The sequence below is a fragment of the Lutra lutra genome, chromosome 4 (assembly GCF_902655055.1).
Source record: "Lutra lutra chromosome 4, mLutLut1.2, whole genome shotgun sequence".
Classification (NCBI taxonomy): domain Eukaryota; kingdom Metazoa; phylum Chordata; class Mammalia; order Carnivora; family Mustelidae; genus Lutra; species Lutra lutra.
The window spans coordinates 146,208,493-146,231,789 of NC_062281.1; the positions used below are offsets into that span (position 1 = coordinate 146,208,493).

General features: G+C 36.8%; 1 protein-coding gene across 1 annotated transcript in view; it reads left to right on the forward strand.

Moving 5' to 3' along the window:
- Window positions 1-23,297, forward strand: part of DOCK7 (dedicator of cytokinesis 7) — a 221,984-nt gene that overhangs the window by 103,852 nt on the left and 94,835 nt on the right. The window contains 4 exon segments of the mRNA XM_047723748.1: window positions 8,093-8,210; window positions 11,507-11,577; window positions 15,526-15,664; window positions 16,611-16,712. Coding sequence (XP_047579704.1) covers window positions 8,093-8,210; window positions 11,507-11,577; window positions 15,526-15,664; window positions 16,611-16,712 — 430 coding nt within the window.

The window sequence follows — 23,297 nt, forward strand, 5'->3', positions numbered from 1 at the left end:
ACAGTGCAGATCCAGAAGATCAGTAACCTTTGAAGAAATTATTTCATGTATCTTACTTTTTTCCTCATGTTCACTATTGATAAATATTAAATTTTTATGCTGTAAGTATTTATTGTGGAAACCCAGATACTTCTGAAACTTGTAAAAAATAAAAATCCTAGGGGCAACTGGGTGGCTCAGTCGGTTAAACTACCAGCTGTTGATTTCAGCTGGTGTTATGATCTCAGGGTTGTGGGATCCAGCCCCACAGGGAGCCCCATGTAGGGCTCTGCACTCATTGGGGAGTCTGCTTGAGATTTTCTCTCTGTCCCTTACCCCAGTCATTCTCATGCTCTCTTTTCTCTAAATAAATAAACAAACAAAATCTTAAGAAAAAAAAAGAAAAAAAATCCCAACTCTCCACTATTATTAACATTTTGTGGTCTCTCATACCAGATCCCTTAGGTGAGTAGCTGTGGGTGATTTCTCATGTTGGATTATCCTTCAGAAGCATAGTGCCATTTTATATCCCTGCCTAGAGTAATTAGAATTCCTCTTTTCCCATGAAATTTTTTTTAAAAGATTTTGTTTATTTATTTGACAGAGATCACAAGCAGGCAGAGAGAGAGGAGGAAGCAGGCTTCCGGCTGAGCAGAGAGCCTGGTGCGGGGCTCGATCCCAGGACCTGGGATCATGACCTGAGCTGAAGGCAGAGGCTTTAATCCACTGAGCCACCCAGGCACCCCTTTCCCCATGAATTTTTACCGATGCTTTGAGTGAGAAAAACAAAAAATTTATTTATTGAGAGAGAGAGAGAGAGAGAGCGCGAGCAAGCATGCACATGTATGGGAGTAAGGGGAGGGGGCACAGGCAGATGGAGAGAGAGAAAATCTCAAGCAGACTCCCTGCTGAGCATGGGGCTTGACCTTATAACCTAGAGATCATGACCTGAGCCAAAATCAAGAGTCCAATGCTTACCCAACTGAGCCACCCAGACGCCCCCTAAATATCGGTAAATCTAACAGGCAAATGCATCTAGTTTCTTTTCCTGGCCATCTGTTTTTCTCTCTTCATGAATTACCTAGGTATTATGTAAGTCCCTTCTGTCCAGACTCCTCCTCCCCTTTTTGTTTGTTTCTTTTTGACTAATTGTGGGAATTATTTACATGTTATGGATACTAACTCTTTATCTTGTATGTAACAAATACTGTTTTTCCAATTTGTCATTTGTCTTCCACCTGTTTATGGTATCACCTGCTCTGCGGAGCCTTTAAAATTTGTCTTTTATAATTTTTGTGGCTTATGCTCAGAAACGCCTTTTTCACATATAAAATATGGTGTCTTTAAAGCTTTTCTAGTAGTTTCATGGCTTTATTTGTATTATTTAAACCTTTGCCTAATCTGGAATTTATTTTGAGGAGGGGGTGAAATACGAATTCATCTTTTTTCCCTGAATGGCTAAGAGATAATGCTACCTCAACACTTCATCAGTCTACCCTGTCACTGCTGAGTTGTAGTTCTTCTGAAGTGTTACAAATGCAAGGTAAAGACTTACTAGTGGGAATTTATTAGTGGAGTTAGTATTCAAATGGAAAAGAATCTGGATTCAGTTTTATGCCTTTTACCTTCAGAAACAAGTTGAATTTAAAATGGTTTTATATCGGAAATCAAGCATAGCTTACAGATAATGTTTAATTAATTTCCATTTAACCTGGAATCCAAACTCTCATAAGTATTAAGTAACTAAATATTTGTATGCATTCTTAATTATTCATTCATTCATTCACTCATTCATTCATTCATACAATCATGCATTCATTCAGTATGAGGCACTGTTTTAGGCTTTGGGAATATAACAGTTAACTAGATAGATGAAGTCCTTGCCCTCCTCAATTTGGGCCCTATCTACCTACCTACCTACCTGCCTACCTATAAAGGAGATACATAAACAAGAAATAATATGAAAATGAACAAGATAATTTTGGATTGTTTTAAGCAAATTGTTTGAGTTGTGAATGAAGGGTGCCTGCGTGGCTCAGTGGATTAAGCCTCTGCGTTCAGCTCAGGTCACTGTCTCAGGGTCCTGGGATCAAGCCCTGCATAGAGCTTTCTGCTCAGCAGGGAGCTCGCTTCCCCCCCTCCCTCTGCCTGCCTCTCTGCCTACTTGTGATCTCTCTCTGTCAAATAAATAAAATCTTTAAAAAATAATTGTGAATGAAGTAACAAAGGGATGTGATGGTGGGTGGAAGTTAAGGTTAGGTTTTTTGAGACTTGAAAGATGTGAAGAGTCCAGTCATGTCCATGTCCACAAAACTTAGACAGCAGTAATGACAATGTAGAGGTTTTGAGGTGTGGGGACCGCATAGTGTGTTTTGCTTTTCTGTGTGTTCTGCAGGTCTGTTCTATGTGCAGTTTTTTAATTGAAATGTATGGGCAGATTCTTCAGCCTCAGTTTCTCTTGTGGGCTCCAATGACATTCTGTCATAGTACTTACCATACCACATTATAATTATTTGCTCGTCCAGTTCTCCCTCCTGGTTAGTGAAGTCAAGAACTTTGTCATTTATCTCTATATTCTTAGTATTTAGCACTCTGCATATTCAGCAAACTTTTGTTACAATGAGGAATTACAAACATAATAAAGGGCAATCTGTTATCGTGTGCTTTGGATCCCGTTCTCTCCTACTATTTCAAGAATCTTTACTTTCTTGTTCTAATGTATGCAAACTCTGTCAGCTGGATTCTTTTCATTATCATTTAATCAAACTCAAAGCTGTCCAATTTTAAAAAGCTTACAAAATCCCTGTATTCTGTCTCCCAACTGTTGAATAATCTTTCTCTTCTTTACAGCTATACATTTCAGAATTTCACTTTTTTAATTTTCTTAAAAACTTCCTGTTCTTAAACCTACTTTTATGTGTTTTCAGCCCGATGTTATCAGTAACTTTCATGTTGCGAAGTCCAGTTGATCTTTTTCATTTCTTACCTCATTTGGCCCCTGATTGGTGTTTGGCATTTAACTGTTTAATTCTTCTTCTTCTTTTTTTTTTTAAGTAGATACCAGGGGGCATGAACTCATCACCCTGAGATGAAGAGCTGAGCTCAGCTCAAGTCCAGCCATAACCAGCTAAGCCTTCCAGGCATCCCTTAACTGTTTAATTCTTCTTACATTGTTTTTTTCTTGGCCTCCGTGTCACTGCACTCTTATGGTTTTCTACTTCTCTCTGGGTTCCTTCTCAGTCTTCTTGACAGTCTCATCCCCTGCTGGATGGCCACAGTATCTTGGAGTTCCTTAAGACTCCATTCTTGGGGGGCGCCTGGGTGGCTCAGTGGGTTAAGCCGCTGCCTTCGGCTCAGGTCATGATCTCAGAGTCCTGGGATCGAGCCCCGCATCGGGCTCTCTGCTCGGCAGGGAGCCTGCTTCCTCCTCTCTCTGCCTGCCTCTCTGCCTGCTTGTGATCTCTCTGTCAAATAAATAAATAAAATCTTTAAAAAAAAAAAAAAAAGACTCCATTCTTGGAATAGCACACATAAATAATTATGTGAGATTCTAATTCTCTCATAGTTTAGATCTTTCAGAATGATTCTCAGCATAAGAAAAATGATAGGTAGATGGAAGATAGAAAGGGTTAAATAAAAACCTTGGTGTCTTGAATTGGAATTTGCAATATCAGTATGTACTCAGAATGCTTTTTAAAAGCGTTTCCCCTCAGGATGCTTGGGTGATGCAGTTACTTAAGCATTATCTGTCTTTTGGTTTTGGCTCAGTCGTGATCTCATGATTATGAGATTGAGCCCTACATTGGGCTCCATGCTCAGCACAGAGTCAGCTTAAGACTCTGCTCTTCCCCTCTTCAGTCTCTCTCTTTCTCTCTCTCTCTCAAATAAATACATCTTTTTTTAAAAAACCCAAACATTTTCCCCTCACTCTTTCTACTTAAGTGACCTAGGAACAGTGAGTAATGAGTGCCAAGATTATAGCTTGGAAAAACATTTCTCATTCAGAGAACCAAAGCTCCTTAGAGAAAGGGTTGATTCTGGGTCCTGGGAGAAACCTTGGAACATCTTGCTATATAGCAGATAGCAAGAAGTCATCAAAGAGTATATGAATCCTTGAATGATAAAAGGATTTACAAGCCAGTTTGAATTGCCTTTTCATTTGCCAAAGATGGGACAATTTGAATATCAGTGAAGATAATAACTGCAGTGTATTAAAACTCATTAATGTGTTTGGTCCATGAGTTTATAGATGATGCTAAAGATAAGAACTAGTTTCTCTTAGAAGATTTTAATCTACCAACTGCTTATTTTGAAAACTGGAAAATAATGGAAAAGAAAGCATTTATTCCTGTGTCTCATACAATGGCCCACTGTCTAAGCAAATAATAGATGAGGAAAAGTACTCTTCATAGAGATAATCCAGCTGTTAAGTAAAGGAGGACTGACTGATGGAATTATTATCTTTTGGCAACCCTTAATGGGGCTAATAGATTTAAGCATTGATCACCATCTGCTAACTGCTCAAAAAGAGGAACAACCAGACATTTTCCTTCTGATAGAAGGACACAGTACCATTTATGAAATGATCTTGCCAAAAGACCCTCAAACCTAAATATGACCAAAGCTCTAGATCCAGCTCTAAATTTATAGAAAACATAGAGGAATGTGTTAAATGTCACTACAGGGATGCAATCAGTAAATTGTAGCCTCTAGAAAAATTACACAAAAATAGCCCCATTTCTTCAATAAATATATTGCAAAGGTAGAAGATGAAAAGATTTCCCCACAACCAACCTAGTATCTCTTCTTCCCATAACTTCTGCATACCTCTCTCACAACACAACATTATTGTGAAGTGGTCTGTTTATGGGCATTTCTCTCATTAGACTATATGTTCCTCAAGACCAAGGAATGGCCTCTTAATCTTCCTTTATTTCCCTTGCATGTGACATGGTACCTAATGTTTGGTGTGTGGAGTCAATAAATATTTCATGTGCAAATTTTATTTGATGACTTCAGTGGTTAGTCGGTCATAGCCTTCTTTGCTCCTTAGTTCTTTTGGTTAGGAAACTGACGAGTTATAACATTTCCATATTTGCCTTTTTCATTTTTGACTGTTTGGACTACAACTGACTCTTCTCCATGTCTTTAGTGATTTTTAGATTGTATGCTTATTGTTATACATCTCTGTCCTCCCCCCCATAGAAATTTTACTTTATTATTATTATTATTATTTTTAAAGATTTTATTTATTTATTTGACACAGAGAAAGAGAGATCACAAGTAGGCAGAGAGGCAGGCAGAGAGGCAGGCAGAGAGGAAGGGAAGCAGGCTCCCTGCTGAGCAGAGAGCCCGATGCAGGGCTTGATCCCAGGTCCCTGAGACCATGACATGAGCTGAAGGCAGAGGCTTAACCCACTGAGCCACCCAGGTGCCCCAAAATTTTACTTTATTGTTTTATCTAATTATAAAGGTTATGTGTTCTCATTGTAAAAAAATTCAAACAAAATGGAAAAGTATAAAAAAGGAACTAGAGCCTTCACTGTTAACCAAGAATATCCTTTTACCCCTTTCTTTCTTTCCTTTTTTTAAAAAAAGATTTTTTGTGTATCCACTATAGGTTTTTGCTTTGTGGTTACCTTGAGGCTTGCACATAACAACTTGTATCTAGAACAATGTATTTTAAGTCAGTAACAAGTTTGATAGAGTTTTAAGGTTCTTCCTTTTAATCCCATCCCTCATGTTTTATGTTTTTGATGTTGTGTTTTACATCTTTTTTTTTTTTTAAAGATTTTATTTATTTATTTATTTGTCAGAGAGAGAGAGAGGGAGAGAGAGCAAGCACAGGCAGACAGAATGGCAGGCAGAGGCAGAGGGAGAAGCAGGCTCCCTGATGAGCAAGGAGCCCAATGTGGGACTCGATCCCAGGACGCTGGGATCATGACCTGAGCTGAAGGCAGCTGCTTAACCAACTGAGCCACCCAGGCGTCCCTGTTTTACATCTTTTTATCTTGTGTATTCCTCAACTATTATCTTTTTACTACTTTTGTCTTTTAACCTTCATACTAGCTTTATAACTGATTAATCTGCTACTTTTACTATATATTTATCTTTCCAGTAAAATTTATTCTTTCATGTTTTCTTGTTACAAATTAGCACTTTTTTTTTTTTTTTTTTAATTCCAGCTTAAAGAACTCCCTTTAATAGTTCTTGTTAGGCTAGTTTAGTGATGATAAGCTGCTTTACCTTTTGCCTGTCTGGAAAATTCTGTCTCTACTTTACTTCTGAATGATAACTTTCTTGGGGACAGTATCCTTAAATAAAAGTTTTTTGTTTTTTGTTTTTAAGATTTTACTTATTTATTTGACAGAGAAAGATCACATGTAGGCAGAGAGGCAGGCAAGGGCGGGGGGCAGGGGGGAAGCAGGCTCCCTGCTGAGCAGAGAGCCTGATGCGGTGCTTGATCCCAGGACCCTGAGATCATGACCTGAGCAGAAGGCAGAGGCTTAACCCACTGAGCCACCCAGGCGCCCCGAAAGTTTTTTCTTTCAGCACTTTGAAAATATCTTGCCACTAGTTTCTGACCTGCAAATTTTCTGCTGAATGATCTGCTGACAGTCTTATTGGGATTCCCTGTGTAACAAGTTGTTTTTCTCTTCCCGCTTTTAGGATTCTCTCCTTTTTTAACTGTTAAATTTTAGTTATGATGTGGCTTGGTGTGAGTCTTTTTGTGTTCATATTTTTTGGAACTGTCTGGGCTTCCTGAATCTGGATGTCTGTTTCCTTCCCAAGGTTAGGGAAATTTTCAGCTATTATTTCTTCACAATTTTCCATAGGTAGCATATGCCACTATGCATCCTGCTGTGGAACCTGCTATTTTTCTTCATCTAACATGCTGGGTATCTCTACATCAGTAACATTGCTGCACATTGTCATTTTGCAGACTCCATAGTATTTCTTCTTATTAATATATTAAATTAATTAACTGGAACTGTGCTGGTGAATTCTTCACAATTATTTGTAATTGTTCTCTACTACAAAAAAATGTTATAGTGAATTTTTTGAACACATCCATTTATAAATGTGTGTAGTTATCTCCTTAGACTAGAGGCATGTTTCTTAGGTCAAAGGTTGTGTTTATGTAGAATTTCTGTATTGCCCTACCATGTTCCAGAAAATTTTGACCTCTGTTTTCATTGCTTCATCAGTTGCTTAGCAGGGCTTTATTATACTTGAAGTCTTGCTCATCAGCTCTCAGCACTAGTCTTCAGTAAGTAATTCTCATTCTGTATCTTTTCTTTTTTATCTTTTTAGCCCTCTCTTTTGGTGTCTTTTCTTGAATGATTTATCTTCTCTGTGGTGGCAGCAGGGACTATTAAAGTTGTGTGAGATGCAAGATCTTGAGCTGGACGTGAAGTAAAATAAATGCAGACTAATATGTGATTATCTTATAGCAACTACCAAATACTGTTACACCTAACATATTGTCATATGTGGTTTTGAACATATACTGTGGAATGTTACACCTCTTAAATCCTGTAACTGTCATCAACTTTATATCTGCTTGGAGGAACTAACATAATACATTATTAACTTAAAAAAAAAGATTTATTTATTTTAGAGGAGAACAAGCATGTGCGGCAGAGGGACAAAAAGAGAGAGAAAGAGAGAATCTCAAGCAGACTCCCCACTGAGTGTGGAGGTGGGGCTTTATCCCATGACCCTGACATCATGACCTGAGCCAAAAATCAAGAGTTGGCCACTTAACAGACTGAGCCACCCAGGTGCCCCTGCAATTAATTTCTTCATAATGGTTTAGTCCATAGTCATTTATTTCCCAGAATCCTCTTGTAGAATAAAGAACTTGTGTTTTTAAGACTGACCGACTTATATGCTGATTTCAGCTTTGCTGCTTAACCTCACTTAAGTTTTCTGGGCTTCAGTTCATCTGCAAAATTGGGGTATATTTGATGGCTATTTTGAATGATTGGGTGTGAAAATAGCTTAGGGGCTAGCAAAAAGTGTTTATCCCGTCTTTTCTTTTGTGGCATGCAGTTATTACATACCAGTTTTAGATATATATTCACTATCATGTATACTGTTGCCTTCACAGAAATCTTCTCTACATATACCCTCAGAGTCTCAATTTTGCCAATCGTCAAGGTTCTGCAAGAAATATTACAGTGAAAGTACAGTTCATGTATGGGGAGGATCCAAGCAATGCCATGCCGGTAAGAAATTTTCTTTACTTTTCCTGTTCTTCATATATGGTTCAAATAGACTTTTTTGTTGTTGTTATTGTTGCTGTTGTATTACTTAGTTGGCACTTCTAAACTGGAAATTAGTATGATCTTGTAAATCAAGTTTCTAACTGCATTACTTCCTGTAGAGATAATACAAATTTACTTGAAGTCTTTTTGAAGTTTCAATTTAAATTTCAGTTAGTTAATATACAGTGTAATACTAGTTTCAAGTGTATAATATAGTGATTCAACACATCCATATTGAAATCTTAATTATTGAGGACTTGGTATATGCTAGTCACTCCCAGAGATACAAAGATGAATAAGATAACTTAACCTAGAGGATATAGAGAAACACATAAAATTCTAAAATAGTGACTTTTAAGAGAGGATCAGAACAGAATCACCTAGGGTACTCTAAGAAAGCACAGTTTTTTTTTTCTATTCTTGTCATCTGTGATTCTGATTCTTCTCCTTTAGAATGAAACATATGAGGTTGTGGTATAGGTTGAAAGTGTTCCCCACATGATTCTAATATTGTTGTTTTCCCCATGTTTGTTAAGAAATCCTGCTAATAGTGCGTATTATACCTAACCTAGGGAGCTTTTAAAAATACCAGTGCTCAGACTGAATCTTACTCCAATTAAATTATAATGTCTGGGGGTGGGAACTAATCATGTATCAGTATTTTTAAATCTTCCCAAGGGATTACATTTTGCAGCCAATATTGAGAGCCAAGGTATTTGCTAAGTATTAGAAGATTGCTATAGGGATTCAAAGGCATTGATGTACACTAGTAAGAGAGTGCCTTGCCGAGGTAATAGGCAGGTATCACCTGGAGGAGGTATATCTGAACTAAAACCAAAGGTGGTAAATGTAAATGGCATTGGGTCTTAGACAGTGGAAAGAAAGCAGCTCTCTCCAGTTGGAGAATGTCCTTCAACATTGGTATAGTGGTGAGTTACCAGTGAGCCAGCGTGATGTAAGATAAGTCAGAAATACTAGATTGAGGCCAGACTGGGGAGATTCTTGATTGCCCAGATTGTCATTTAGGATTTGTGGGACATCAATGCACATTCTGAGAAATACATGCAAGTTCCATGAAAGTAGATTTTTAGGCTCAACTAAAGTTAGTAACATACGGAGTAGGAGCACAACTGTCACTGTAGATGTTCAGCCTCTGAGAATAGGGGAATGAAAATGAGCTTAAGAATAGGTGCATTGTTAACAGAGTTTTATTTTAGCTTTCTGTGCCAGTCATTAAATCAAGTTCTGATTTTCTACTTACTAAAAAAGCTGTGTATTTTCTCTTTTCCTGTTGTGTCCATTTCATCAGAATTTATAGATCTTGACAGCAACAAGCACAAATTATTCATCTTTGTATTCTTCTATCTATGGCAGCTGTTTCAGATCTTTGTATATCATACATGCTAAATAAATATTTGTTCATAAATGTAGGATTTATTTTTGCGGTTTGGAATTAGCATTTCATGTTCTTTACTAGTTTTTTATTTCTGCTGAAGGAATGAATGTACTATCACAGTTGATCAAAAGATCCTGGATTGTGAAAATCGGTGCTTTGTTATGTGAATTGCCATATGGATGAGCTAATGCAGTTGTAGTATATGTAAAATAACCTGCTGTTATTGTTTGCCTAACAAACTCTTCCTTATCTTAGCATATATATGGCCTCCTCTACAGAATTCCAGCTGCATCCAGCCACATTGGCAGTTAGACCACTCCCTCTTTTGGTGCTACCATAGCATCTTCTCATTTCTTTTATGGGCCTTATCACCTTAAGATTATATGATTATTTCTTCATCTTGTCTACTAGATTGTGAGCTCCTTGAGGGCAGGGGCCATGTCATGATTGTATCTTGATGCTTGTCATAGTGCTTGGCACAGAAATGATGCTCAGTCTGTATGGGTGAATGGTTAAAAATACCTGTCAAATGGTCAAAAAAAGGAACACTTTCTACTTTTTATCATTCGTGTTATGAAACTAAATGAGATTCTTTGTGAAAAATGATAATTTCTCAGGAGGAAAAAAAGTACTGCCGTTCTTTTGCTTGTGTATTATTAGTCATATGAAAATATAATGCTTTTATGTTTATCCTAGTGGCTGGTTGAAAGTATAGAAACATAGACACGTTGTCTTGGCTTAATTTTTTAAAAATAAGGACTACTCAAATGGATCCTAAGATAATTTCTTGATCGTATAACATTGATATGATAAAATCATAAACTTCAAGTTTTGGCATTGGAACAACATTTTATAAAAACCTGGTAATGTATTCTTAGCAAATTGATGAAAGTAGATTTATTTAGGAGAGTCATAATTATTGTACCTTTACACACCCTTAAAATAAAAGGACCAGCTGGTTAGAAAAAGAAACACAAATATCTGTTAATATGTTCTTTTTATTTACGGATGGTACTAATTAATCCCTTTGTTTAAGATATAAAGTTTGAGTTCTTTTACCAGCTGTGTTGATGGAAGTGTGAGAACATGTCCATGTACTTATTTCTGCATATGTAGCGATGGCTGGCCAAATGTAAGAGTTTAACTTATGGCTAGATAACATTGCAAGCCTTACTGTCTCACATAGGAATCATAAGCCATTTCTCTAATCAGCTGTCCTAATTAACTATGATATTGCTATTAGAAATCAAGAGGCAGATATACAAGGCTGAATTATTTTACCTCTAATCCTTCTCCAGTTGTATTGTATTTTTTTTTTGTTGTGGTGTTTTTTTTTTTTTTAACACGTAAGAAAGAATATGAGAATGGTGCTCCTCCTTCTTTATAGAGTAGCTTGTAAGGAATACTGGAAGCAAAGGATACATAGCTTGACCTAAAATAGAATTTTTAAATATTATTATAAATAATTATATTTGATTTACAGAGTGATTACTGTTTTAGTGGAGAAGCCACTAATTTGTATAGTATATACTACCATTCTAAAACCATATTTCTTACATAAATTCCAAATGATATTTTACATCCAGATTTTAAAATGAATTCTTCACCTTCTTTAAGAAAAAGATAATATAATGGGTAGAAACTTTTCGAATGTTTGAATGTCAGATGGGTCTATAGTTGAAAAGAAATTTACAACTAAGCAATTGAATTTATTAATGAGCGTCAGTAGGCACATTGTTCTTCATTGGGCTGATTTTGCCCATTGTTCTCCAGTAGTTATTAAATCAGACAAATTCTTACATAGATATGAACATCCAGCATTTATTACAACAAAGTTTCAACATGCTGTTATTTGTTACAGGTAATCTTTGGTAAATCTAGCTGTTCAGAATTTTCAAAGGAAGCCTATACAGCCGTAGTATATCATAACAGGTACTGAATTCAAATATTTCTTTCAAAGTTACTCACTTCTCAGTGGCATTGTTAGCACTCACGTTAGTGTGTTTACCAAATGCTTTGCTGCACTGAATGTGCAAATTCAAGACAGCTGACATCAGCGTTATAATTTTCAACCTGTAGATGCATATTTTCCATAGACATCAAATATAAGACTTATACACAAAACATCTTTCATATCAAATTCTCTGACCCTTTCATTTTTATTATATGGTTATTGATTATCATTGTGCCTCTGGTCCTTTGGACTTTCCCTGTTATTTCCCCTGGACACTTTGTAGTTTTACTTAACTCTTTACTAAGCTTATGGCTATTAGTCAGTTACATTGGTAGTATTCTCAAAATCCAATAATCCTTTGACTTAGGACCTTCCAATTTACTTCTTTCAGAAAGTTTTAACTTTGGATAACTTTTCATCTCTGCTTACTTTCTTTTCTTTCTTTTGTTTTGATTATTGAATGCTATTGGAGAAAAAATCAAAAAATTCTACCATTGATTATTGAATGCTATTGGAGAAAAATCACAAAATTCTACCAATCAAGATGATCACAAATTGATGTCATTTTATCCATATAATCAGGCTCCAGAAATTCATTTTATTTTATTTCATCTTCTTTTCAGCCCCACCAATCTTGGTATCTTTCATCGCTTTTTTACCCTCTGTCTTTGGCAGGATGTATTTTAAGCCTTTCTCCTCCTTTCTCTAGCTCCTACTTATTCTTTGTTTGCCTTACTCTTAGCATTCCTACTTTAGTAAGTGGATTGAGATCATCCAACTTGAGAACAATCCACTTGTCTACTCTTTACCTCTGATGATCTCTGCATGGATCTGCCTTTCCTTCTGGTTCAAGGCAGTTGGGGCACACACCTGGCTCAGTGTCTTTCCCTCTGCTTTCCTCCAGTCTCATTCTTGCTCTTTAGAGTGTGACTCCATCACTTAACCCTTCTCTTGTCTGCTTCCCTGGCTCCATCTCTTACTGTAGAAAAAAAAGCTTAAGTCTCCTGAAAAACAAAACAAAGGTCTCTCTTCACTGTTGTTGTATAGCATGGTTTTTCCTTGCCCTCCTTAAAACTTTATTCTTTCTCACCTTTACTTTATGACACTCATTGTTTCCTCCCATCTCTGTGGACAGGTTTGGTTTTGGTTTTGGTTTTTGGTAATTACTCTAATTTTCTTTCTTTCCTTTTTTTTTTTTTTTTTGAGTATAGACATTCCATGCAAAACACTAAGGTTTCACCCATAACCTTCTTTTTCTGTACTTTACTCTCTGTAAATAATCTTTTATGTATTTCTCAGAGTTACAGTCAGTGAAAATGCTACTACTTTTATCTTTATGTGGATTGTTCCCAGCTCTTTATTTTCAGTCATAACCTTCTTTGTGAGATGCAGACATATATTTTTTAGTGGTCTCTTGGGATGTTCAGGGTGCCCTGCTGACTTCTCAATATCCATATGTTTTTCCCTGATTCTCTTCTGGACTGTATGGACTGTATCTCTGACTCTATTTTTATTAACGGTACCATAATTTTTCCAGTTCCTTTGATTCAGAATTTCAAACATCCTTGCTTTCCTTCTTCTTTTCTCTAATATCTTTTACATCTTGATGATTTCTTTTTGCCTGATTACCAAACATATCCTGTACTTTTCTGTTTCTGGCCTTTCTTGGATCTCTTTTTCTATTATAATACCGATTCCCTGTACTGATTGAACTCCTATTCATTCTCTAAGGCCCATGTCATATAGTCTTCCTAAACACAATTCCCTGATCCAAAACTTGAAATAATCTGTTCAACTCTCTTCTTGAAGCACTTAACCTTATATGCTCTATAGCAGGGGTTGGCAAACTTTTTCTGCAGAGGACCCAGTAGTTTGTTTTAGGGCTTGTGGGCCATATGGTCTCTGTTGCAATTACTTAGCCCTGCTGTTATAGTGCAAAAACAGCCATAGACAATCAGTGAAGTTGCAAATGAATGGGCATGGCTGTCTTCCAATACAATTTTATTTATGGATACTGAAATTTGAATTCTATGTAATATTTCAAGTCAAATGTTATTCTTTTATTTTTTTTTAACAACTTATAAAAATCATTCTTAGTTTGTGGGCTATACAAAGCCAGGCTATGAGCCATAGTTTGCCAACCCCTGCTTTATAGCATTGCTATTGATATATGTATATCTTACTTATATTTCTACTAAATTACATATTTTTTGAGGGTAATTATTTTTTCATGTTTATCTGTAAAACCACAACAAAAATAGCACAGTACTTAGCATAAGGGTGAACAATTAAAAGTACTTGTTGATGAATAACACATAGATGCTTGATTTTTCATAAAAGCCTCCACATAGTATGATTTCAGAAAAAAAAAAAAAAAAAATGAACTAGAACATTCAGTACCAGGAAAGATACTGATAAAGAAGGAAGTAATTTCTTGAAATATCTCAGTTTGTGGATATATCTTTATTTTTGCTATTCTCTGCATTAGTAGAATTAAAATGACAATACTGTCTAACATTGTTAGTAAATTCAACTGTCCTCATAATTCAGTGATGATTAGTGAGATCAGTAATAAGATGCATAGCATTTTCTATTCACCAGAATCATCAAATTCTCAAATGGCTAGCATTAATTATCTTTCTTGTAGGTATTAAAAACCTCATCTACCTAATATTTCTGTGATCAGATCTACAGTTGTTAGTGTTTTTGAGGCTTATTTGAAGTGGAACGATATTAGACTTACTAGCATCAGAGGAAAAAGAGCTCCTAATTTGTGGAATAGCCTTCACTTTTAATTAGTTGGAGCCATATGGTTTGGATGAATTTTCATTGAATATAACTCTAAGAGATACTAACTGAATATGGAAGATTGGAATGCTGAGGTTCTTATCCTTTTTAAGTCTATATCATAAATAGCAGCAATACGTCTATAAAAATGGTCCTAGGGACCACTCTCAATGGATATTGAGGTGAAAATGCCATTGGTTTGATCAAATATGATATTGGTTGTATTCTTAACAGTGGCTGGGAGCACTTCTAACTGTGCGACAAATGCATTTTGTAGGTGTTCCCTGATTTTTTTCTTTCTGTTTGTTTCTTTTTCTGAGCTGTCAGTACATTAGTTTATGTTTTGTTAACATCTACTTCTTTAATTGATACAAAATATTCCATAGAGAGCCCAACTTGATATTAAGTTGTCTAGAGGTACTTGTTTTTTTTTTTTTTTTACAAAAAGATATTAATCTTTTTTTTTTTTTTTTTTTTTTTTTTTTTTTTTTTTATTTGACAGAGAGAAATCACAAGTAGGCAGAGAGGCAGGCAGAGAGAGAGGAGGAAGCAGGCTCCCTGCTGAGCAGAAAGCCCGATGTGGGGCTCGAACCCAGGACCTGGGATCATGACCTGAGCTGAAGGCAGCGGCTTAACCCACTGAGCCACCCAGGCGCCCCACAAAAAGATATTAATCTTTAACATGAAGCTGCACTCCTATAATAATAAAAAAAATTTATGGCATGGTTTTAAAAATCTACTTATAAAAGACTCTTATTATTTTTTCTATGTAATGTGTATCACAGTATAGAAAGTCTTGCCTAGTCTGCTCTTTTGTATAATTTCCAATCTAATAAAGATCTTGGCATCAAGGTGGTAATTAATAATGAATTTAAAAAGAGTAGGACTAACCAGCCTATTAATAAAAATGGGATGAGAAATTTCAGAAACAGAGGCAGCTCCCTCAACTGGAAATAAGAGTTAGTTACTTAAAGTTTGGGAATAGAGAAAAATACTTTATACTAGAAGAAAAATTAAGCATGAATCCTGAAATTAATTTAAAAATTACTCAAATATACCATGGAATAATTACTTATTTGAACAAATTACTGACTATTGATCTGTTTTGTTTTGTTTTGTTTTGTTTTGTTTGTATGAAGGTCTCCTGATTTTCATGAAGAAATCAAGGTTAAACTCCCTGCTACTTTAACTGACCACCATCATTTGCTTTTTACTTTTTATCATGTTAGTTGCCAACAAAAACAAAATACTCCTCTTGAAACTCCTGTTGGATATACAGTAGTATATTTTGTTTAATATTTAGCTCTTTGGTCTTAAAAATATTTACAGTATTTGAGATATAGTTGGTGCTCAATATTACTTGGGTATTCCTTATCTGATTCCCCATAAGGGTTAGGAAAAAGTCATCATGGATAAGAAAATACTCATTAATTTAATTAACTAATGTAATTAATTAGCTGACATGTGTGAATACTTAGGTGTTGGCCCTGATTATTATGTGTTTACCCAACAATACAGTATAAAATATATTAATTTTAAGGGTTCTTCGGAAAAGAATGGTTTCAATGTAAAATGATTAAAAGAGACCCTGGGCCATTAAAACTTTTTGGCTTTGATTAAAGGCAGTTAAAACTCTTGAGTATTTTTGAAAATCATTATGATTGAATTACAAAGGTAAGCCTAAGGGGAAGGATATGGAGGTCATGATGTGTTACCACAACTTGTCAGAAAAATCATGCTGCTACCCAAAAGAGAAAACATTTGACATTTGACTAACTTTTTTTTTTGTCTTTTGCAATTTATGAGTGAATTTTGCTCACTGTAACAAAATAAATTTAGGTTCCTGCTTTTTAGTTTTGTCATCAGCATTCACATGTAGTCAAACTTTTCCCTGTATACAATGGCACAGTTACCCCCATTTAAAAATGGATTCACTTTGTGGCCTTTTCTTCTACTCCAGCCTTTTCTGGGATAATAAGGACATCTGTAGATTTAAATATTGCATGTTAGTTAGTAATAATAATGTTTTAAGGATACTCCCTAATAATATATTGTCAGGAAGCTTTTCTTTAGAGAAATCATGAAACCTGTTATTATTACCTAATTTGGTGTTGGTGGTATGAGACAAATCTGGCTCATACCAAGTTCTTAAAACAGATTTTCCAAGTAATTCCTTTTGTAACAAACATATTTAACTTAATATTGTTTCCTTTTGAATTAAAAGTGGATACCAATGCTTCAGAATGGACGATTAAAGACTGGGCAGTTTTGCCTACCAGTATCACTGGAAAAACCACCACAGGCTTATTCTGTACTGTCTCCTGAGGTCAGTATCTCTCACGGTGAAACTCTCCAGATTAAATGAAATGAATTTTTTATTACAAAAGTGTTTTTTCCTCAAATGTGACCTTACTATTCTATCTAGAAGTATATAGATAAGTATAATAAGTATAGATAAATATAATAAATAATTCTCTTAGAATTAAAATTACTCTATAGAATACTTAAAGCTTTTAATCAATGTGTATTGATTTTAAAAACAAAATCGTATATGAAATACAAACTTAAAAGGCACATTGGAGAATTTTCATATTGTAACATGAGAAGCTTTAAATAAATGAGTATTCTTTTAATAGACAACATTTCACCTGAAGTCGAGGAAGGAGTACAAACAAACCAATTTTTTAGAATATTTTTATAATTGATGATCATGTAGGTGAAAATGAAGTAGCTATAAACACACAATACAAAAAACATTAGCAGCTGTGTTGATAACGGGTCTGACTTGAAAGAAGTAAAAACACTGGAGAAATCTCAATCAAGAATCAGTAGCCTGGGGCGCCTGGGTGGCTCAGTGGGTTAGGCCGCTGCCTTTGGCTCGGGTCATGATCCCAGGTCCTGGGTTCGAGCCCCACGTCGGGCTTTCTGCTCAGCAGGGAGTCTGCTTCCTCTTCTCTCTCTGCCTGCCTCTCTGCCTACTTGTGATTTCTCTCTGTCAAATAAATAAATAAAATCTTTAAAAAAAAAAAAAAAAAAAGAATCAGTAGCCACTATTCAAAAACCAAAGTGCTGTTTGAGAGAACTGTCACATGATGATTTGAATGTGACTCTTTGTATGCATTAATCTGAACTATGTCTTGGCAGTGTTCTGGTGGCTTTATTTTTAGAATAGAGCTCAAAAAATATTCACAAATAAATTTGTATTGTTTTTATTTTTAAGAAACAGAGGCAGCAGAAGTCTCCTGCTCCGACCTCCTCTCTTACTGTTCTCTGTCACTTCCTCTACCCTAGCCGCGCAGCACAGCACCTTGGCTGTTCCTCAGGTGTGCAGAGTGGAAGCCCATGTCTGGCCCTTTGCTCTTCCCTCTGCGGCCGGTGCTCTGTCACCAGGCCGGGGTCTTTGTTTCATCCAATAGCCTCTCACTCAGATCCTGCCTCTCCAGAGAGGGTGTCTCAGTGTTCTGTTTCAAGTGCAGCCTCCACCATTTTTTAATCCCTTTACTTTGCTTTGTCCTCATAATACTTATCATTGACTTTATACTTCATGTAACTTGTTTATTATCTACAGAATAGAAATTCCAGGAAGGTAGGGACTTTTTCTTGTGCATTGCTCTCTCTGCAAGTACTTAGAATAGTGCGTGGCTCACAGTGGGGGGGTCAGTATCTGTTAAAGGAATGAATAAAGACAGTAGCAAAGAGGACTCCTTCCTTCCCCTCCTTCCCCCCTCTACTCCCTGCCAGACCTTTTATTCAGTTTTCCAGGACTTCTCAGTAAAATCAGCTAGTATTCTGTCAGGGATTACATTATATATTTCAAAGGAAATAACTTTAAAACAAAATCTGATTTTATGGAAGTTATGCATTATTCTTAATTGATTTGCAAATGTAAGGTCAGCTTTCTAAAGGGAAGCTGATGGTTTTCTTTTAGCTACTGTGCTGTGTATGCTCATATATAAAGAATGTAGTTGTAATTTGAAATTTGACTATAGATGTATACTATGACTCATACGTGATTAAGTGCTTAAGCTTTTGTATTTTTAAAAAATTTATTTATTTATTTGAGAGAAGAAAGGGAGCAGAGGCAGGGTGGAGAGAGAGGGAGAAGCGGACTCCCTGCTGACACTGATTTGCACCTACCCCCTCCGTGGGGCTCAATCCGAGGATCCCGTGATCATGACCTGAGCCAAAGGCAGATGCTTTAAAAAATTGTGATTAAAATATACATAACATAAAATTTACTATTTAGCCATTTTAAGTGTCCAGTTCCATGGCATTAATTGCATTCACATTGTTTTGAAAGCTAGCCTCTTACATATAGTTTTTAATTGTGGTATATGTATGTCTAAACAATACATTTTACTTTACTTATTTAATGGAAAGGGTATTATACTGTATATAACCCTCTGGGACTTGCTTTTTCATTCAGCATAATATTGCCAAGACTTAGTGTTTCTTATGATCACATAGAATGTTACATAGTGTATCTATATTTTGCTGGCATTCATTGTACTTAAAATATAATACAGGTTTTGTCCCATGACCCTCCAAATATCCAAAGGATCTGAGCTCTTCCACCTCTTTAACATCATCTTCCTAGCATCACTGAGCCCCTTCTTCTGCACTTCTTCTAAACTTTTCCTACTTCTAGGCCTTTAAAGTTTCTTTCCTCTTCTTGAAATTCACATTGGCTGGATTCTTTTCATTATCTGAATTCTATATTGAATATTACCTCCTCAGAGAGGTCTTTGCTTACTTCATGATTTCCAGTCCTTCCCTCTACCAAACTGTTGATATATTCTATCATTTTAATCTAATTGTATTACTTAATACTTACCACTATCTGAAATCTTATTTTTCCTTATTTTCTCTGTAATAAATGGTCAGCTCCCTGAGACCAGACCTTATGTTTATCTAGAAAACTGCCTAGAGCCCTCAGTAAATATTTGTTGTATGAATTTAAAAGTTACAGGATTGTTGATACTGGCAAAAACTAAAAAATGAAAATTTTGTTGAGACCATATAAAGTTTTTCAAAGTGATTAGCCATTTGGCAGTGAGGAATATCTGTTGTGTTCTCTTCCTCACAGAAACATTGGCCATTTCTCTGCATCTCCCTGGTACCATTCCACCATTAGGGGAAGGCAGGCATTTCACTGGCATGTGGAGAGGAAGGACTCTGGCTGTGAAACATAAACGCGTTTGCCAAATCCGCCATAGTTCCTCCCATTCCAAGGCTTGAGTGCCATTTTGTGATGGACCACCAGTGACATGCAGTGAAAGATATTACCTAGCAACCTTTCAAAAAAGTATTTTTAATACCTCATTTGCCCGAGTTCACTGAGTATTTCACTTCTCTGACCTAGGTTAGAGTTGGGCTAAACCTGTGACATCCTGAGGAGCTCCTTAATTTTAACTACATTAGTTGAATGCAGTTGATACATCTGTGTCCTCTCTTCTACAAAGAGCATACCAGGTTGTACCAAGCAAAGTCATGACATGCCATGCCAACATAGATGTATTTAACTGTTAACACTATTGTACACTATTAAGTGTACAATGTATGACTGTAATATTTTTATTATTGTTTTTAAAGATTTTATTTATTTGAGAAAGAGAATGAGCGAGAGAGAGCAGGAGCCCGGGGTAGGGGAGGCATGGGATGGTGGGTGGGGTGTGGGGAGGAGGAGCAGAGGGAGAGGGAGAAGCAAACTTCCTGCTGAGCAGGGAGTGAGGCTCAATGCTGGCTGGATATGAGACTCCAGGATCATGACCTGAGCCGAAGGCAGATGCTTAATTGTCTGAGCCACTCGGGTGCCCCTCATTTTATTTAAAAAATTATTTTATTTAAATTCAAGTTATTAACATATATTTTGTAATATTTTAAGATATATTCTGTTTCTGTCTAAAAAAAGGAAAAAATTATAGAACTATTGGTATTAGCAAAACATAAAAAGTGAAAATTACATGGATCAAGCAAGAATGTAATAATTAAATTCTGGTGCATCCATGCAGTGATGCAGTAGTTAAGAGGAGTAATACAGATTTCAGTATCCCACCTCAGTATTCCAGTAGAACATTCATTCATTCATTCATCAAGAGGGGAGAGAGAAAATCTCAAGCAGTCTCCGCACCCAGCGTGGAGCCTGATGCAGGGGTCATTCTCACAACCATGAAATCATGACCTGAGCCGAAATCACAAGTAGGACGCTCCGCCTAGTGAGGCACCCAGGCGCCGCCGAACAGAACACTTATAATAAAAATACAAAACAATGTAGTGACAACCAAATTCACACCTCAGGTACACATCAGTAATGGGGTAATAAATAGTTTAGAAAATACACATCAAGTTTATTAGCAAGGTTAACTTTGAAGGGTAAAGATTGTTAAAGTTTTTATTGAGTATGTCATTATTTTCAGGGTTTCACTCCTGCCTCACCATTTATTAGTTGTAACCTCAGCTAAGTTTCTTAATCTGTCTGCTAGGGACTGAATTCTGTCTCCCCACCTCATCTCCCCCTATTGCAACCCCCAAATTCATATGTTGACGTTCTAACCCCCAGTTGTCCTAGTGTTTGAAGATGAGATCTGTGGGAATTAATTAGGTTCAAATAAGTTTTAGGTGAGGTCCAGGAGGGTGGGGCCACATGATTAGTGCTTTAAGAAGAGACATCAGAGCACTCTCAGTCTTGGCTGTGTAAGGGCACAGTGAGAAGGTGGCCGTCTGCAAGCTAGGAAGGATTTCTCACCAGAAACTGACCGTGTTGGCATCTTGATTTTGGACATCTCGTCTTCACACTGTGAGAAAACAACTTTCTGTGGTTTAAGTCACCCAATGTATGCTATTTTGTTATGGCAGTCCAAGCCAACTAAAATATTCTCTGTGCCTGAATTTTCTCATCTCTGAGTTGAGAATAATTAAAGCTTATAAGAAAGGGTACATTGGTGGGACGCCTGGGTGGCTCAGTTGGTTAAGCAGCTGCCTTCGGCTCAGGTCATGATCCCAGCGTCCTGGGATCGAGTCCCGCATCGGGCTCCTTGCTCGGCAGGGAGCCTGCTTCTCCCTCTGCCTCTGCCTGCCATTCTGTCTGCCTGTGCTCGCTCTCTCTCCCTCTCTCTCTCTGACAAATAAATTAAAAAAAAAAAAAAGAGAGAAAGGGTACATTGGTGATTAAACAATAGTAGTCTGTAGAGCACTTAGTGATCTACATGTTTAGCACATGAAAAGTGCTAAAGAAATGTTTGCCAGTGTTATGGCATTCCTAGTGCCATGCTGCTTGTTAGAATTTAAGACTGCAGTTCTTACTGTAGCATGCGTCAGATCCCCTGGAGCGTTGTCAGGGCCAGCTGTTGAACTTCACGCCCAGCGTCTCTGATGCAGGACATCTGGGTTGGGGCTTGTTTATGGACATTTCCAACAAGGGCCCAGATAACGTTTATTCCGACTTTAAGAACCACTATATTTAAAGCAGTTGGTATTCATTTTATTTGTGTATCCTATTTTTTTTAAAGCCAAAAACAAGTGTGTGGGGCTGAAGAGCTCGTATATTCTTGTTTAAATAGTTTTGGATTTATGCACCATCTTTCTTTTGTAAAATTTCTTTTTTCTTTTTCTTTCTTTTTTTTAAGATTTTATTTATTTGACAGAGAGAGACACAGCGAGAGAGGGAACACAAACAAGGGGAGTGGGGGAGGGAGAAGCAGGCTTCCCGCCGAGCAGGGAGCCCAGGACACTGGGATTGTATTATTAGTTGATTTTCTTTTCTACATGTGATAAAAAAATGAAACCATGGGAAAGAAATCTCTAAAATATTTTTTTTTTCTTGAGACTTTTATTTTGTCGTTCATTTCAAGGACATTTGTAATTGCTTGTTGAAGCTTCTTTTATTTATTTATGTTTAATAATGACAGTTTAGCATCTGTCATCTTCGTGTTTGTTGATTGCCTTTTCTCATTTGAGATTTTTCTGGTTCTTGGTGTGATGCAAGAGTTTTTATTCTATTGAAGACCTCTTGGGTATTATGTTATGACCTCATCTTATTTAAGCCTTAGGTTTTTAGCAGCAGGGGGAGGCACTATTGCCACATTCGTGCAACAGGTATAGGTTCACATTCCTCACTCTGCTGTGATTTCAGGGTGCTTATTAATGGTTAGAGGTGGGATTTCAGGCTCCCCACCAGACTTCTGCTGACACGTCTCTATATGTGAGGAGGAAGGGGCACCTTGGTACTGCTCCCTGCTTGACTTCCACTGATACCACAGTTGGTGCGGGTACTTGTTACTACTGGGCTGGGACCAGTCTCCTTCTCTGTCTTCTCTGATACCAGCCAATGGGGGTGGGTTCGGGAATCAGGGCACCTCATTACAGCCAGCTGAGGGTGGACACCTGCACTCCCTCCTCAGACTGTGGAGGAGGGATGGGGCTGCAACTTGTTTCCTTGCGTTTGGCCAGAGTAGGGCGGTTGTTGGCTTTGATTAGAGAGAGCAGGCTTCTTGTGGAGCTTGTTTTCATCAACTCCTTTTGGTGTTTCTGGGTTGCCAGCTTCTCTTGCACCTCATCCAGGATCGGTGAGGCAAAAATAAAACCCAGGAAACATTACTTTTTATTCCCTCACATCCTGAGGTCCCTAGTCATTTGCATTCTTCTTTCTACCTTTCAGTGTTTATTTTGTGTATCATGTTCAGGGTTTTCAGCTGTACTTAGCAGGAGGAATAGAGAGAAGTGAGGTACTCTTTTTAAAGGTAACTTTATGATCTAAATTTAATAAACATTCCTACCCATTTATATCAGAAAAGTTTTCTAACCCTTACACCAGAATTCCTTTGCTATGAATATTTTATAACCTTATTAAAACAAAATAAGCATTTTTACAAGAAAAATATTTTGAACTGTTAAAATGATATTGTAGATATGA